General features: G+C 46.3%; 3 protein-coding genes across 4 annotated transcripts in view; 1 reads left to right on the forward strand and 2 right to left on the reverse strand.

Moving 5' to 3' along the window:
- Zswim1 (zinc finger SWIM-type containing 1) overlaps nt 1-9,855 on the reverse strand; it is a 23,392-nt gene extending 13,537 nt beyond the window's left edge. Inside the window, exon 1 of the mRNA XM_036186129.1 lies at nt 9,803-9,855. The gene's annotated coding sequence lies outside the window, so the exon portion shown is untranslated. The remainder of the gene's footprint in view (nt 1-9,802) is intronic.
- The window catches only part of Zswim3 (zinc finger SWIM-type containing 3), a 20,299-nt gene extending 9,288 nt beyond the window's left edge, over nt 1-11,011 (reverse strand). Inside the window, exon 1 of the mRNA XM_036186127.1 lies at nt 9,803-11,011. Within this exon, the coding sequence (XP_036042020.1) occupies nt 9,803-9,957 (155 nt within the window). The 5' untranslated portion in view covers nt 9,958-11,011. The remainder of the gene's footprint in view (nt 1-9,802) is intronic.
- Acot8 (acyl-CoA thioesterase 8) overlaps nt 10,351-14,924 on the forward strand; it is a 14,495-nt gene continuing 9,921 nt past the window's right edge. Inside the window, exons 1-2 of one of the 2 annotated variants that reach the window (XM_036186131.1) lie at nt 10,351-10,559; nt 12,093-12,229. In XM_036186131.1, coding sequence (XP_036042024.1) covers nt 10,432-10,559; nt 12,093-12,229 — 265 coding nt within the window. In that variant the 5' untranslated portion in view covers nt 10,351-10,431. The remainder of the gene's footprint in view (nt 10,560-12,092; nt 12,230-14,924) is intronic. The other variant, XM_036186132.1, reaches the window with a different exon arrangement.

The following is a 14,924-nucleotide window of genomic DNA, read 5'->3' on the forward strand; positions in this document are numbered from 1 at the left end:
AGTCCTTCAGCTTCTGAGAGCTGTGCATGCAATTTCAGTTTGCATGGTTTATTTGCATTGTGTTAATTCGATGTTTAACATTTATTCATCAGCTAGGAAGTCAGTGATGTCACCGATACTGCAGGACCGAGCAGTATTAACTAGAGACGAATTTTATAGATGACTAATTTACTGGCGGATCTTTGTTTCGTATTTTGTTTTTGAGACGGGGTCTCACTTGGTAGCTCTGGCTGGCCTGGAGCGCACAGAGCTCTGCTGTCTCTGCCTGCCGAGTGCTGGGGTCAAAGGTGGGCCTCACCATGCCAGGCTTACTGCCCAGATTTTTGCGTTGTGACTTTTGCTGTGACATAGCCTTGTCACTCTGATAACAGTGGTCTAGTTCAAAGGTGTATGTTAAGGGTTAAGTGAGATAATGTCTGTGAAGCTCCTAGCAGAGAACTTGGAATATGTAATGTTGGACAAAGTGTGTGAAAATGGTAGTTACTGAACTGAGCGCCAATGGAGAGAGCCATCAGAGTATATCAAGGACTCTGAGGAATATGAACACTCAAAAAGAGAGGCTGGGAGGGCTCATCCTGTAAAGTTGATTAAAAAAATAATCACAGACTTTCTCAACTCTCTCACTTGATAGGGTGTTAAGGAAAAATAAAAGACAGGCGCTGGTGGTGCCTACCTTTAATCCCAGCACTTGGAAGGCAGAGGCAGGCGGATCTCTGAGTTTGGGGCCAGCCTGGTCTACAGAGCAAGTTCCAGGACAGCCAAGGATACACAGAGAAACCCTGTCTCAAAAAATCAGAACAAACAAACAGAAAGGAAGGAAGGAAGAAAAAGACAAAAACCAAAATGTTGATATATTTGTGATAACTATGAAATCTGTATTTGGTCTTTGACTTGCTTCCTGGTACACACATGCCCTGAACTGCTTTGGCCTTTCAGAACAAGCAGCATCTTTATGTAGGCCAATGAACTCCCCAAAGGATGGAGGCTACTCACTGGAAACATCAGGGCAGAATTTGTTACAGGCCAAGGTGTCCTGAAACTCACTGGCAACAAATCCCAGCTCTCCTGCACAGCATGGTGGCAGGTGCTTCTACTCCTTCCTAGCCCTCGCAGGCAGAGTGAAGAGTGCCCTCAGATTCAATTTCAGCTTATTTTATACACGGAGCTCCAGGCCAGCTCCAAACCCTATCTCAAAAGCAAAACCAAACCAAACCCAACAAAGACAAAACAGCCTTACTTCCTGTAAAAAGAATGTTAATAAATGATAACCAGTCAGGGAAAAGTTCAAAGTGTTTTCTCCTCTACAAACTGCCTCTATGACCTGCAAGAAGTTCTTACAAAGTGGGGCTTGAAGAAGTCTTTATTTATTTGTTTGTTTTTTGAGAAAGGGGTTTTACTGTGTAGCCCTGGTTGGCCTGGAGGTCTCTATGTAGACCAGGCTGGCCTTGAACTCACAGAGATCTGCCCATCTTCCTAGTGCTCGAGTTAAAGGTATGCACCGTCACATCTCCATTCTGAAATTCTTGATCACAATAAGCCCTTTAAGAATTTTGTAGCTGGAGAGTGAGATGGTTTCAGGCACCTGCTGCCAAGACTGACTACCTGAGTTTGATCCCTGGGACCCACATGGTGGAAGGAGAGAAACATAGCCTGAAAGTTGTTCCCTGACCTCCACATAAATAGAATTAACAAAAAACATTTAAAAGAATTTTCTAATTACACACACACACACACACACACACACACACACACACACACACACACACTTTGAGATATAATCTCAGTATGCAGCCTAGCCTAGGCTGGATTCCAATTTATAACAATCCTCTTTCCTTGGCCTCTTGGGTGCTGGGATTAAAGTTATGTGTCACCATGTCAGGTTTTGATTTCATATTTTATGTTTCTAGTTAATGTATAAAATAGTGGGTGATGCCATTTTCATGCATATGTATGTATGTATCATACTGATTTTATTTCTATATGCATTTACTAATGTGTTTGAGGCTGTGTCTTACACTGTAGCCCAGGCTAGCCTAGAACTTGCAGTAATTTCCTGTGTTAGCCTCCCAAGTGCTGGGCGTACAGGTGTCCACACTGCACTGGTTTAGGCGGGACTAGAGACTGAACACAGAGCTCTGTGCATGCTAAGCAAGCACTCTATCAACTGAGTCACATTCCCAGGCTGCCCCCTGCCCTCTCATAAATAAAGGTCTCCTTTTTGTTTTCTGCAGTGCTGAGTAGTTAACTCAGTCCTTATGAGTGTCAGGCACGTGTTCTACCACACAGCTCATAAGCGATAGTCCTCGTTTTCCTTCTTTCTGTCCTGATGGCATGAAACGCAGAACCTTGAACCTTGCACATGGAAGGTATGAGCTCTACCACTGAACCATCCTCCCTGCCTTCCCATGTCTCCCTCTCTCCACACTTTTTTTTTTTTTTTTTTTGGTTTTTCGAGACAGGGTTTCCCTGTGCAGCTTTGCGCCTTTCCTGGAACTCACTTGGTAGCCCAGGCTGGCCTCGAACTCAGAGATCCACCTGCCTCTGCCTCCTGAGTGCTGGGATTACAGGCGTGCGCCACCTCTGCCCGGCTCTCCCCACTTTTTGAGACGAATCTTACTGTGTATCCCAGGCTGTCTTTCAACTCATTATATTGCTGAGGCAGGCCTCAGACTCACGGCGGTATTCTCACCCGAGCCTCCCGAGTGCTGGGATTACAGGCCTGGACCAACAGTCTTGGCTAGACTCTACCCTACCCACCACTTTCTGTGGTCCACTACAGTCACAGCTTCAGCGAGCTGTTGCTGACTCAGATGCTACATGTATTTTCTTATTTCTCAGCAAACTCTCTGCTCTTTTGGTTTTTCTTCCCAGAGTTGGGGATCAAACCCAGAGCTGTGCGGGTAGGTAAGCACTCTACCTCTCACCTATACTCCCTAGCCCACCTCTTTTTTTTTTTTTTTTTTGTAATATTTACATTTAAGATTAGAGAGATGGCTCAGTAGTTAAGAGCACTTGCTGCTCTTGCAGAGGGCTCAGGTTCAATTCTCAGCACCCACATGGAAGCTCGAAGTTGTAACTAGTTTCAGGGGAATCTAATACACTCTTAGTCTTCATGGACACCACCTGCATGTGGTGCACAGAAATGCACCCAGGCAAACACTCAAACAAAATAAAAAAAAATTTTTTTTTTTTTTGAGAGGGTTTCTGTGTAACCTTGGCTGTCCCAAAACTTGCTCTGTAGACGAGGCTACCCTTGAACTCAGAGACCTGCATGCTTCTGCCTCCCAAGTGCTGGGATTAAAGGCATGTACCACCATTGCCTGGCCTCAAATATTTTTTTAAAATATTTATTTTTAGTTTTAGTTATGTGTATGTCTCTGTATATGTACATGCATCTAAGTGCAGTGCCCCAGCGTCCCTCAGAGGGCATCAGATGCCCCCAGAGTTGGAGATACAAGCAGTTGTGAGCTTTCTGACAAGGGTGCTGAAAACCAAATTTGAGTACTCTTCCAAGAGCAGCGACTGCTCTGAGCTGTTGAAGCACCTCTCCGGCCTCACCTCCGGCCTCACCTCCGGCCTCACCTCTCCAGCCTCACCTCCAGCCTCACCTCCAGCCTCACCTCCAGCCTCACCTCTCCGGCCTCACCTCCAGCCTCACCTCCAGCCTCACCTCTCCAGCCTCACCTCCTCATTTTATAAAGGCTAAAACTTTGCCATGGAGGTCAAGGGCAAAGGCTAGCTGATTCCAGAGTTCCCAACCTTTAGCCCATATGTCAGCTTTTCCTGATTTTGAATTGCTAACTTCCTGGGTGTACACCTGCCATTGCTATCCATATAACATCTACACTACTATTTTCAAATAGAAATTTTATTTTTTTGGTTTTTCGAGGCAGGGTTTCTCCATGTAGTTTTGATGCCTGTCCTGGATCTCGCTCTGTAGACCAGGCTGGCCTCGAACTCACAGAGATCCGCCTGCCTCTGCCTCTGGAGTGCTGGGATTAAAGGCGTGCACCACCAACACCTGGCTTCAAATAGAAATTTAAAAATATTTATTATTTTAAAAATTATATTTAAAAATTTATTTATTTTATGTGTATGAGTGTTTTGTTTGCATGTATATCTGTGCACCATAGGCATGCTTGGTGCCTATGCAGAAAAGGGTATCAGATGCCCTGGAACTGGAGTTACAGACAGTTGCTAGCCACCATGTGGGTGTGGAAATTGAATCCAGGTCCTCTTGAAGAACAGCAAGTGCTCTTAGTCACCAAGCCATTTTCCAGCCCCCAAATATTTTCTTTAAATCAGCTTGCTGCTTTTACTCCATTTAGTAAGGAAGTTCATGTGAATATACTTGTATAAATTATTTATTATTAAAATCATCTCCCCATTAAGTGTATATACTTGGCTGTGAAAACACCTGTTAAATTATTTCCCAAAAACATTTTCTACTACCCACCCTCCAATTCCTCCAACACAAACAGTGAGTTCTACATAGAGCTGGTTTGCCATACATGATCCAAAACATTCAATAGTGCCTGGTGTGGTGGCACATGCCTTTAATCCCAGCACTCAGGAGGCAGAGGCAGGTGGATCTCTATAAATTCAAGGCCAGCCTGATCTACATAGTAAGTTCAAGGTCTCTCTACACAGAAAATTCTCAAAAATGAAGAACATTCAACATCTAGTGGAGCCGGGCATGATGTGGGAAGAGACAGAAGGATCTGCTTCCAAACAAACAAGCAGACAGACAGACAAACTATTCTAGCCAGATAAGGTGGACTCACACTTGTAATCTCAGTCCTTGGAAGCAGGTAAAGAATCACTGCACTGTTCAAGGCCAGAATGGCATAAGGGTGAGAGCCTGCCTCAAAAACCAAACAAAAACTTAACCAGCAGTCCATTTGTCTCTGCTGAGGGTGAAGGTCAGTGGTGCTCCTGAATTCTTAGTCTAACAGCGTCCTCAGGGGCACAGCCCACAGTGCACTCATCTTTGTGTCCTGCACTGATGCCTGGCCAGGGGTAAATACAAGTGTGTTGATGGGATGAGAAGTGACATTAGACAATCTCTCCAGGCAGTCGTTAAAACATCACAAGGTGGTGCAGGTGAGGTCCAGCTTAACACTCACACGTTCTGAACTGTGTGCAACTCCGACCCTTCTCCCTGGCCCCACCTTCCTAACACCTGCTTTGAATGCACAAGTTTCAGACGCCCCCTCACTCACACCCACTTTAGGGGGAGAATGCTTTCACATGCTATATTCCTCTTCCGGGTCATCATCACTGCAGCCCTCACAGCTGCCCTCCCCTTGACATTTTCTCAAGCACGTCCAATTCAGGCAATCAGGTCTTCAAAGAGCAGAGCAGACTGGGAGGTAGGGACAGGAGGGTGCGTACACATGTGCATGCACATGAATGTGCATGTGTTTGGAGGCCAGAGTTCAAACACTGGGTATCTTCCTCTATTGCTCCTTGACATACACTGACTAGTCTGCAGCAACTTAATATGTAAACCGGCTGCCTCAAACTCATAGAGATCTGCCTGCCTCTGCCTCCCGAGTGCTAGGATTAAAGGTGTGGGCCACTATGCTTCACTTTTCTACCTTATTTTTTTTTTCTTTCTTTTTTTTTTTTTTTTTTTTTTTACCCAAGACAGGGTTTCTCTGTGTAACAATCCTGGCTGTCCTGGATCTTGCTCTGTAAACCAGGCTGGCCTCGAACTCACAGTGATCGGCCTGCCTCTGCCTCCCGAGTGCTGGGATTAAAGGTGTGTACCACCACCTCTTGGCTTCTACCTTATTTTCTGAGATAGGGTCTCCCACTGATTCAGCTCACAGATTTTAGCTAGGTTAGCTAGCCAGAGAGCCCTGGGCTTATAGAAGCACACAGCAGTGCCCAGCCTCTACACAGAACTAGGCATCTGAACTCAGTTCCCTATATTTGTGTGGCAGACATTTTACTGACTGAACCACTTCCCTAAGCCCTATTTAGGTTTTAAACCACAAAACTTGGGGTTGGAGAAATGGCTCAGCAATTAAGAATACTTGCTGCTCTTCCAGAGGACCTGACATCAGTCCCCAGTATACACAGTGGGTAATTCTCAGCTGACTGTAACTACAACTCCAGAGCATCCAATGTCTCTACGCATACACACAAATATAAATAAAAATGAGTCTTTAAAAAAAAAATTTTTTTTTTCGAGACTGGGTTTCTCTGTAGCTTTGCACCTTTCCTGGACTAGCTCTGTAGATCAGGCTGGCCTCGAACTCACAGAGATCCACCTGCCTCTGCCTCCCAAGTGCTGGGATTACAGGTGTGTGCCCGGCAAGTCTTTAAAATTTTAAGATTAAGAGCTGAGGCAGAGGCAGGTGGATCTCTGTGAGTTCAAGGCCAGTCTGGTCTACAGAGTAAGTTCCAGGACAGCCAGGGCTATTACATAGAGAAACCCAATTTCAAAAAACCAAAACCAGATCCAGGAAAGGCACAAAGCTACACAGAGAAACCCTGTCTCAAAAACAACAACAACAACAAAACCAAAAAAAATAAATAAATAAATAAAAAATAAAAAATAAAAAACAAACCAAAAATTTAAGATTAAAATAAATCCCTAATGTTTTTAACTAAGGCTCTATCATTCTATCTTATCAATAAAGACTTGGGAGCCAGATGCTGGGGTGAAAACCTGCTAGCTCAGAGAGGCAGAGAAAGCACGCAGCTGCTTCCTCTTCCAGCATCATCCCAGAGAATGTTCTCCTGCATCATCTGAAACAAAACACCTCCAACTGGATGTCCCCCGCTTCTACTTCCTGCGAGTCTCTCTCCACCCTCCTGACTTCCTCTTACTCCTTATGCTTTCTTCCTGTCAATTGGTTGTGTGCTCCGCCTCTTGACCTATGGTTGATTGTACTTAATCCTGTTGACAATATTCAAGCAGAAAGCTCTTGGATTAAAAGTGTATGCTAGGGCTGAGCCACACCACAACTAGAAACCAGTTTTCCCAGTAAATAATACAATCTCTCTCGGGGGTTCACAGTGTGATCAAATATCCCGCAACACCCTAAACTCGTAAAATTTTTTGGAGCAGCAAACAGAAAACTAAATTCCTGTAGCACCCAATTCCCTAAATCATGTTTGACACTTGATAAATCACTTACACAACAATTATTAAGGCCTACTATGCTGGACAGTACAGCATCTGCCATGCTGAATGACCTGCCTGCAGGGGAACTTAGCAGGGTACCACCAGATAGCATGGAGTCCAGATATCTCAGTCATGGAACGCACTGACAGAATGCAACTGGCCTCGCCTTCTGCCAAGCTGGCAGCCCACAGTTTCTCCAATGTCCTTCTTTTTTACAATCTGTTCACTCCCATTGGCACTTCTCATCAAACTCCTCCTTATTACCATGGATCTCCTATTCTTGGCCTCTATTAATTCACAGGCCCAGGCAAAAACACTCATTTCAGTGAGAAACCTTGCCTGGTTTTCCAGCATTTGTCAATTCTTTCTTGTAACTCACTTTGTCTCTCTGGGAAGAGAGGGGAGACAGGGTCTCTCTATGCAGCTCTGGCTGTCCTGGAACTCACTTTGTAGACCAGGCTGTCCTCAAACTGCTTCTGCCTCTCCAGTGTTGGGATTAAAGGTGTGCGCCACCATGCTTGATTTTTCTTTGCATAACTCTTTTTGGTTTTCACCTTGTCGTCCAGCCTGGTTTGGAGCTCACTATGTTTTATAGGCTGTTTCATACAATCCTCCCGCCTCATCCTCGAGTGCTGAGATTACAGGCAAGAACTACCACACCTACCTTTTTATTTATTTATTTTTATTTTATGTATATTGGTGTTTGCCTGCATGCATGTCTGTGTGAGGGTGTCAGGTGCCCTGGAACTGGAGTTACAGACAGTTGTGAGCTGCCATGCGGTACTGGGAATTAAACCCAGGTCCTCTGGAAGAGCAATCAGTGCTCTTAACTCATGAGCCATCTCTCCAGCCCCTTGAATATCTTTTTGAAGGCAATTACCACATGGAGTCATGGTTTCCAGATCCCACAATATGCAGCTGTTCAAGTATCTCATACAACATAGTACAGTGTTTGCATATAGTCTCCTATATACTTTATATCATCTCTAGATTATAATATCTAACATGATGTAAATCCTATGTAAATAGTTTTATTGAATTGGGTAGGAAATAATGACAAGGCAAAAAGTCCCAGTCAGACAGGGTGGTTCATGTCTGTAATCCCAGTACTTGGGAATCTGAGATAGGAGGATTGCCATGAGTTTGAGGTTACCCAGGCTATACAGAAAGGGCTTGTGTCCAAAACCAAACCAAAACAAAAAAAAAGTATATTTGTTTGGTGGACTTTTATTTTCTTTTTATTTATTTTGAGATAGTTTCTTACTATGTAGTCCTTGGCTGCCCTGAACTCACTACTTAGACTAGAAGACTGGCCTTGAACTCACAGGCAGAGGCCTGCCTCTGCCTCCCAAGTGCTGGGACCTAAAGGTATTCACCACCATACCACATGCATTTATTTAATGTGTGTGTGTGTGTGTGTGTGTGTGTGTGTGTGTGTGTGTGTGTGTGCCTGAGTGTGTATGTGCATCATGTGCACTCAGGAGCCCTTGAAGGCCAGAAGAGGGTACCTGGAGCCTCTAGAATTGGAGTTAGAGGTGCTGGTAACCTGCTCTATGGGCGCTGGGGACCAAACCTGAGTCCTCTGCAAGAGCAGTAAGTCCTCTTAACCAAAATAACCAGTTTGCTTATTTTAGTATTCTGATCCTTACTAGTTGCCTAGTCCAAGTCCATCTCATCTTTAACTCACCTATCTGTACTGTAGCCAGGAACGGCCTGGCCTCCAGGAGAGCCTGGGAATCACTGTCCAAATAGCTCAATCCTGATCTCCGATTCTGGTGTTCTTTGACTCAGAGTAGGCCCCTATGTTGTAATTAACACTTGAATTGACTTACAAATTGATTGAATTTCGCGGCAGAATTCTGGCCTTCATTGTCACAAAGGAGTCATTAGCTAAGTTGATTAGTTGGGGCCTGCTTCTCATTTTGTCCTGTATTTTTAAAGACCTGATTTATTTGCCTCAAATTCATGATCCTCCTGCCTCAGCCTCTCAAGCACTGGGATTATATACATGCACCTTATCATTCTTTTTCTCAAAGTAAAACTAAAAGCTTCATTTATAGTGGGTGTTTCACTTGAGCCCTAAAAACATTTGGGCTTTCAACAGCCTTTAGCTCATAAAGCCAAATGGGTTTAAGAACAACTACCCATAATTCTGGCACACACCCCCGCAGAGCAAAGCAGGTGTAAAAGGGAGAGCTGGCCCTGATCAGAACGTGTTTGAAAACGGTTGTATCAGGAGCTCAAGAGTCATTTGCAAAATGAATCAACGGAAGAGCCAACCAACCAACGGATGAGCATATTACTGCTTTGTAATGAGGGGACTAATGGAGGAAATTACTGAGGCGTTTGGATCCATTCCTCAACAAGCTTTGAGCTTGAGATAGATGTTCTCAATAAACAAATAAAACAAACAACAACCAAAAAAAAAAAAATCCAAACCAACCAACAAACAAAAAATGCAGTTACTGTGAATTCCAGAAAACCTGTGAATGAAGGAGTGGGGAGCGAGCGCACCTGGCGGCACAGGGCCACGCCGGTGAGGTTTCCCTCGCTATTAGCAGGCATGCTGCAGATGTCCTGCCAAGTGGCCCTAGGCAGCATGGCCCCATGCACGCCCTCCTCCTCCAGGAAGCCCTCCTTCCCACCCTCCTGCCCCGCCCTTACAGGATATCCTCGCGGAAGGAGGTGCCGTGGTTGAGGTTGTGGAAGCGGACGGAGATGCAGTCCCTGACAATGAAGGAGCACCTGGTCTCCTTTTTGTAGGCGCTGAAACACTCCTTGAAGTCCTCGTAGGTCTTAAAGCAGCTGCCTAGCTCCATGGCCGGGGACTGGCTCTCACCAAAGCCCAGAATCACGCCAGGGGTCAGAGGTCACTGGGCACCGGCTGGCATGGGCCCAGGTGGGGGGCCCGACTGGGTGGCCTGTAGGGAGCTCGGGAGGAGCCGGAGAAGACACCGGCAACAGCAACCTGGGGGCGACTTTGCTCTGTGTCAGAAGGGAAATGACACTCATCCCTTATTATTCAGCCCCAAGGCTCCGCCCCTTCGCTGATTTACCCAATCACAGGCAGAATTCCCAAAGTGGCACAAATTTTCTCCAATCGTAAGGCAGGGATAGCCACGCCCACTCTTCATTGACAGGCACATCGGCCAATCACAATCTGCACCTTACTCTGAGAAGCCTTCGGGATTTCCGGCCGCTGGGGCGACCTGCCGGAAGCGCTGTGCGCCTATATAAGTTTCCGCGTCCCTGGAGAAGCGTAGTGTCTTCCGCGCCCACAGTGAGAGGTCAGGATGTCAACGCCAGAAGCCCCAGGGGATGCGGAGGGCGACGCCGACCGCGACGACCTTTCCGGAGACCTCCGTAGTGTGCTGGTCACCAGCGTGCTCAACCTCGAGCCGCTGGATGAGGATCTCTTCAGGTAGCCGGCTGCACCCTGAACCAGGCCCGCACCCCTGTTTCAGTATAGAGAGTTGCGATCACCGCCACTTCCCGGCGACCCCCACTTCTGGGGTTAAGAGTTCTCTTCAAGCTTCAAGCTCTGCGGCAGTTAGGAGAAGGCATGTCCCTGACACCCGCCCTTGCTGTTCACCAGGAGGCAGGGTCACTGGGTTACCCTACTACAAGGCAGCTTAGCTTGGTAGAATCAATCCATCGAGGGCAGTGATGTGCCTTAGGGTACTCAGCGGATCGGTTTTTAGAACCAATACACAACTCTAATAAACTCACTGCCTTTTTTCCTCCATCCCATCCCTGCACCATTAACTGGGGTCTGCTAAGTCATTACTTATCCTGGAGTATGTTTTCTTCCCGGCGTCACTGGAAGTTGGTGATTGCAGCATGGGCTTATAACAGTTTTTTTTGTTTTGTTTTGTTTTGAGACAGGGTGCCACTCTATGATCCTGGATGTCCTGGAATTCACTACATAGACCAGGTTGGCTTGGAACCCACAGGGATCCACCTGCCTTTGCCTCCTGAATGCTGGCAGGACCTGGCTGGTTAATGACAGTTTTTTTGAGACAGGGTCCTCTATATAGTTCTCCTTGGTTGTCGTGGCTGACTTTGTAGACTAGGCTGACTTTGAACTCACAGAGATCAGCAAGCCTCTGCCTCCCAAGTGCTAGAATCAAAGGAAGGCACCATCATGCCTGTTTAGTGACACTATTGGCCTCCACAGCTCTCAAATTTTATCAGAAACTATCTTAACTTTGATCTTTCTTTCTTCCATCTAGGTAATTATAGCTTCCTGAGCTAGGAGTGGTTTTCAAAATGTATTATAATGAAAAAATGATATATCTTCAGGGCTGGGTTGTAGGACTCAGGGTTCAGTCTCCAGCACTGGGCAAGCCCTTTCACCTAGAAGGCCAGGCCCATTTGTTCATCTGTATTAAATTTCCCAACCTCAGACCCTTGGACAGGTTTTTTTTGTTTTGTTTTTTGTTTTTGTTTTTGTTTTGTTTTTTGTCTTTTAAAGAGGTAGATGGGATGTCTCAGGGCCCTTTTAGCATTGAAACCAGTTCTTGGGAGAAATGCCCTGTCAGTTAAGGAGTGCTGGCGGCAAGCCTTCATCCATACAATCTAGCCCCAGACCTGCTTTTGGGTACTTGTGTCCATTCAAGGCCTCAAGCAACTTCTGGCCTCCACCTTCCCCTGGTTTGGGGAAGGGAAGAAACTGTGGACTTGAAACTGCCCAGGACTGGTAATGATTGAGTTGTATGAACTTGCTCTCTATACTCCTGCTATAAATCGAGGAAGCTAGTTTGTTATGCTTGACCGAACAAAGTCCACAGAAGGCTTGGGTAGACATAAAACTGAAGTTTTATGCTGTGACCTTAGAGTGTTTGAGAGCAGAGTCCTTGGCTTTCCTCAGGTTCTCCATGAGAGATCCTTCACCGAGGCTTATGGAATTCAGAGCGTTCCTCCTCAAGTCTTTTCCACTTTCCTCTCCCCACAGAGGAAGACATTACTGGGTACCCACCTCCCAGCGGCTCTTTGGGGGTCAGATTGTGGGCCAAGCCCTGGTGGCTGCAGCCAAGTCTGTGAGTGAAGACGTCCATGTGCACTCCCTGCACTGCTACTTTGTTCGGGCAGGTAAACCCTTCCCTTGGTTCCATGCCTGCAGCCACCCCATGGCCCAGCAGTCACTTCTTCCTGGCTTTGAAAGCTGATTCAAGAGAAAGGAGAAGAAATGGGAGAGTCAGAGAAGAGGATGGAGAAGGGAGAGAGGATTCCCTGAAAGTCCCTAGGGGGCTGAGGATGTAGCTTAGTCTTAGAGCATTTGGCTAGCACATGAAGGGGACTGTGTTCCATCCCAACTGCCAAAAAAAGCAGGGAGCAGCCCATCGTGTTGGTTCAGGTCTCTGGTCTTAGGAGGCTGGGACAGGCTCTGGCAGCAGCCTGATCCTTAGCACACTCCCTGAGGCCCACTAAATACTTGTTCTCTGGTTTTTAATGCCACAGACTAATGCTTATCTGCTCTTGGTGGGCCTTTCCCTGTAGCTTCTCTGTTTTTTATTTTCTGTTAGATGGGGTCTTAGTTTGTGTAGCCCTGACTGGCTCCAGCCTTCATGACACCAAGCCTGGCTCTGTTCTCCATTCATTCTTTTTGTTTGTTTTGTTTTTTGAGATAGAGTCTCACTGTGTATACCTGGCAGACCTGGGACTCACAGAGATCTGCTTGCCTGTGCCTACCAACAGCTGGGATTAAAGGCATTTGTTGGGGTTGAGGATTTAGCTCAGTGGTAGAGTGCTTGCCTAGCAAGCGCAAGGCCCTGGGTTCGGTCCTCAGCTCTGACCAAAAAAAAAAAAGGCATTTGTCACCATACCTAACCCTCTTTTATTTAAAAAAAATATGTATTTGCTTATTTTTAAATGTGTGTATATGTATATGTATATGCCTAAATGAATTTACATGCATCACGTTGCTTTCCTATTGTCTGAGGAGGCCAGAAGAGGACATTGGATATGTTAGAATTAGCAGTTGCAGGGGATTGTGAGCCACCATGTAGGTGGTAGGAACCAAACACAGGTCTTCTGCAAGAACAAAAAGTGCTCTTAACTGATAAGCCATCTTACCATCCCCTTTTTCACTTTTTTGTTGTTGTTTTGAGACAGGGTCTCACTGTGTAGCCTGGCTGGCCTGAAACTCACCATTTTGACCAGGCTGCCCTTGAACTCGAAAAGATCTGCCTGCCTCTGCCTCCTGAGTGTGTGGGACTAATGGTTCTCTTCTTTAGTCTTTCCACTCTTCCAGAGTCAAGACTGCTAAACCTTTAGAGTGCAGGGCAGTTTGGGTTGGAAATTCAGTTTCAGCTTTATAATAATTACTAGAGTCATGGAGATCACCTCCTTCTGAGACTGAGGAGAGGCAGGACCAGAGATATTTTAGTAGGATCTTTTAAACTCCTAAAGCTCTGGGCTCAGACACAGGGCAGTTCTCATGGCAGACTCTTGGTCTGGCTGGTGATGTGGATCAACAGTTGTGCAGCCTGTAGCTAGAAGTTTTCCTGTGTCCCGCCCGGCCTCGCTGCAGCCACTTATAAAATAATCACTCAGAGGCGTATATTAATTACCAACTATATGGCCTAGGGCAGGCTTCTTGCTATCTAGCTCTTTCATCTTAAATTAACTCATTTCTATTAATGTATGCTTTGCCACGTGGCCGAGGTGTTACAGGTCTGCTGGCATCTTGTTGCTCCTTAAACAACTGGCTTGCATCTCCCCTGACTCTGTCCTTTTCACCATATCTCTGCTTGGATTTCCCACCTGCCTCTAAAACTGCCTTGCCATAGGCCAAAATTAGCCAATGGGAGCAACACATATTCACAGCATACAGAAAGGCATCCCATAGTAGCAGCTTGCAGAGTGGAGGCCCTATGTTCATTCCAGGACCACCAGGATTAAACAAAGGAACACTCACTGCCTTGTGCTCTCTTGGAAAAACAAACACATGTCCTTCTAGGTGACTCAGCAGGGAAAGGCCCTTGTAACCCGAGTTCAACCCCTAGAACCCAAGGAAAGATATAAAAAGAACCAATACCATTGGTTGTTGTTTCCTCCATCCCCAGCATGCCTACCATGGCCAGCCACCTCTCCATACAGTCATATATATATACTCCATCCCCAGCATGCCTACCATGGCCAGCCACCTCTCCATACAGTCATATATATACTCCATCCCCAGCATGGCTACCATGGCTAGCCACCCCTCCATACAGTCAAATATGTCCTCTATCCCCAGCATGCCTACCATGGCCAGCCACCCCTCCATACAGTCATATATATATACTCCATCCCCAGCATGCCTACCATGGCCAGCCACCCCTCCATACAGTCATATATATACTCCATCCCCAGCATGGCTACCATGGCTAGCCACCTCTCCATACAGTCATATATATACTCCATCCCCAGCATGCCTACCATGGCCAGCCACCTCTCCATACAGTCATATATATACTCCATCCCCAGCATGGCTACCATGGCTAGCCACCCCTCCATACAGTCAAATATGTCCTCTATCCCCAGCATGCCTACCATGGCCAGCCACCCCTCCATACAGTCAAATATGTCCTCTATCCCCAGCATGCCTACCATGGCCAGCCACCCCTCCATACAGTCAAATATGTCCTCTATCCCCAGCATGCCTACCATGGCCAGCCACCCCTCCATACAGTCAAATATGTCCTCTATCCCCAGCATGCCTACCATGGCCAGCCACCCCTCCATACAGTCATATATATACTCCATCCCCAGCATGCCTACCATGGCAAGCAACCTCTCCATA

Source organism: Onychomys torridus, chromosome 4 (assembly GCF_903995425.1).
Source record: "Onychomys torridus chromosome 4, mOncTor1.1, whole genome shotgun sequence".
In the NCBI taxonomy this organism is placed as follows: Eukaryota; Metazoa; Chordata; class Mammalia; order Rodentia; family Cricetidae; genus Onychomys; species Onychomys torridus.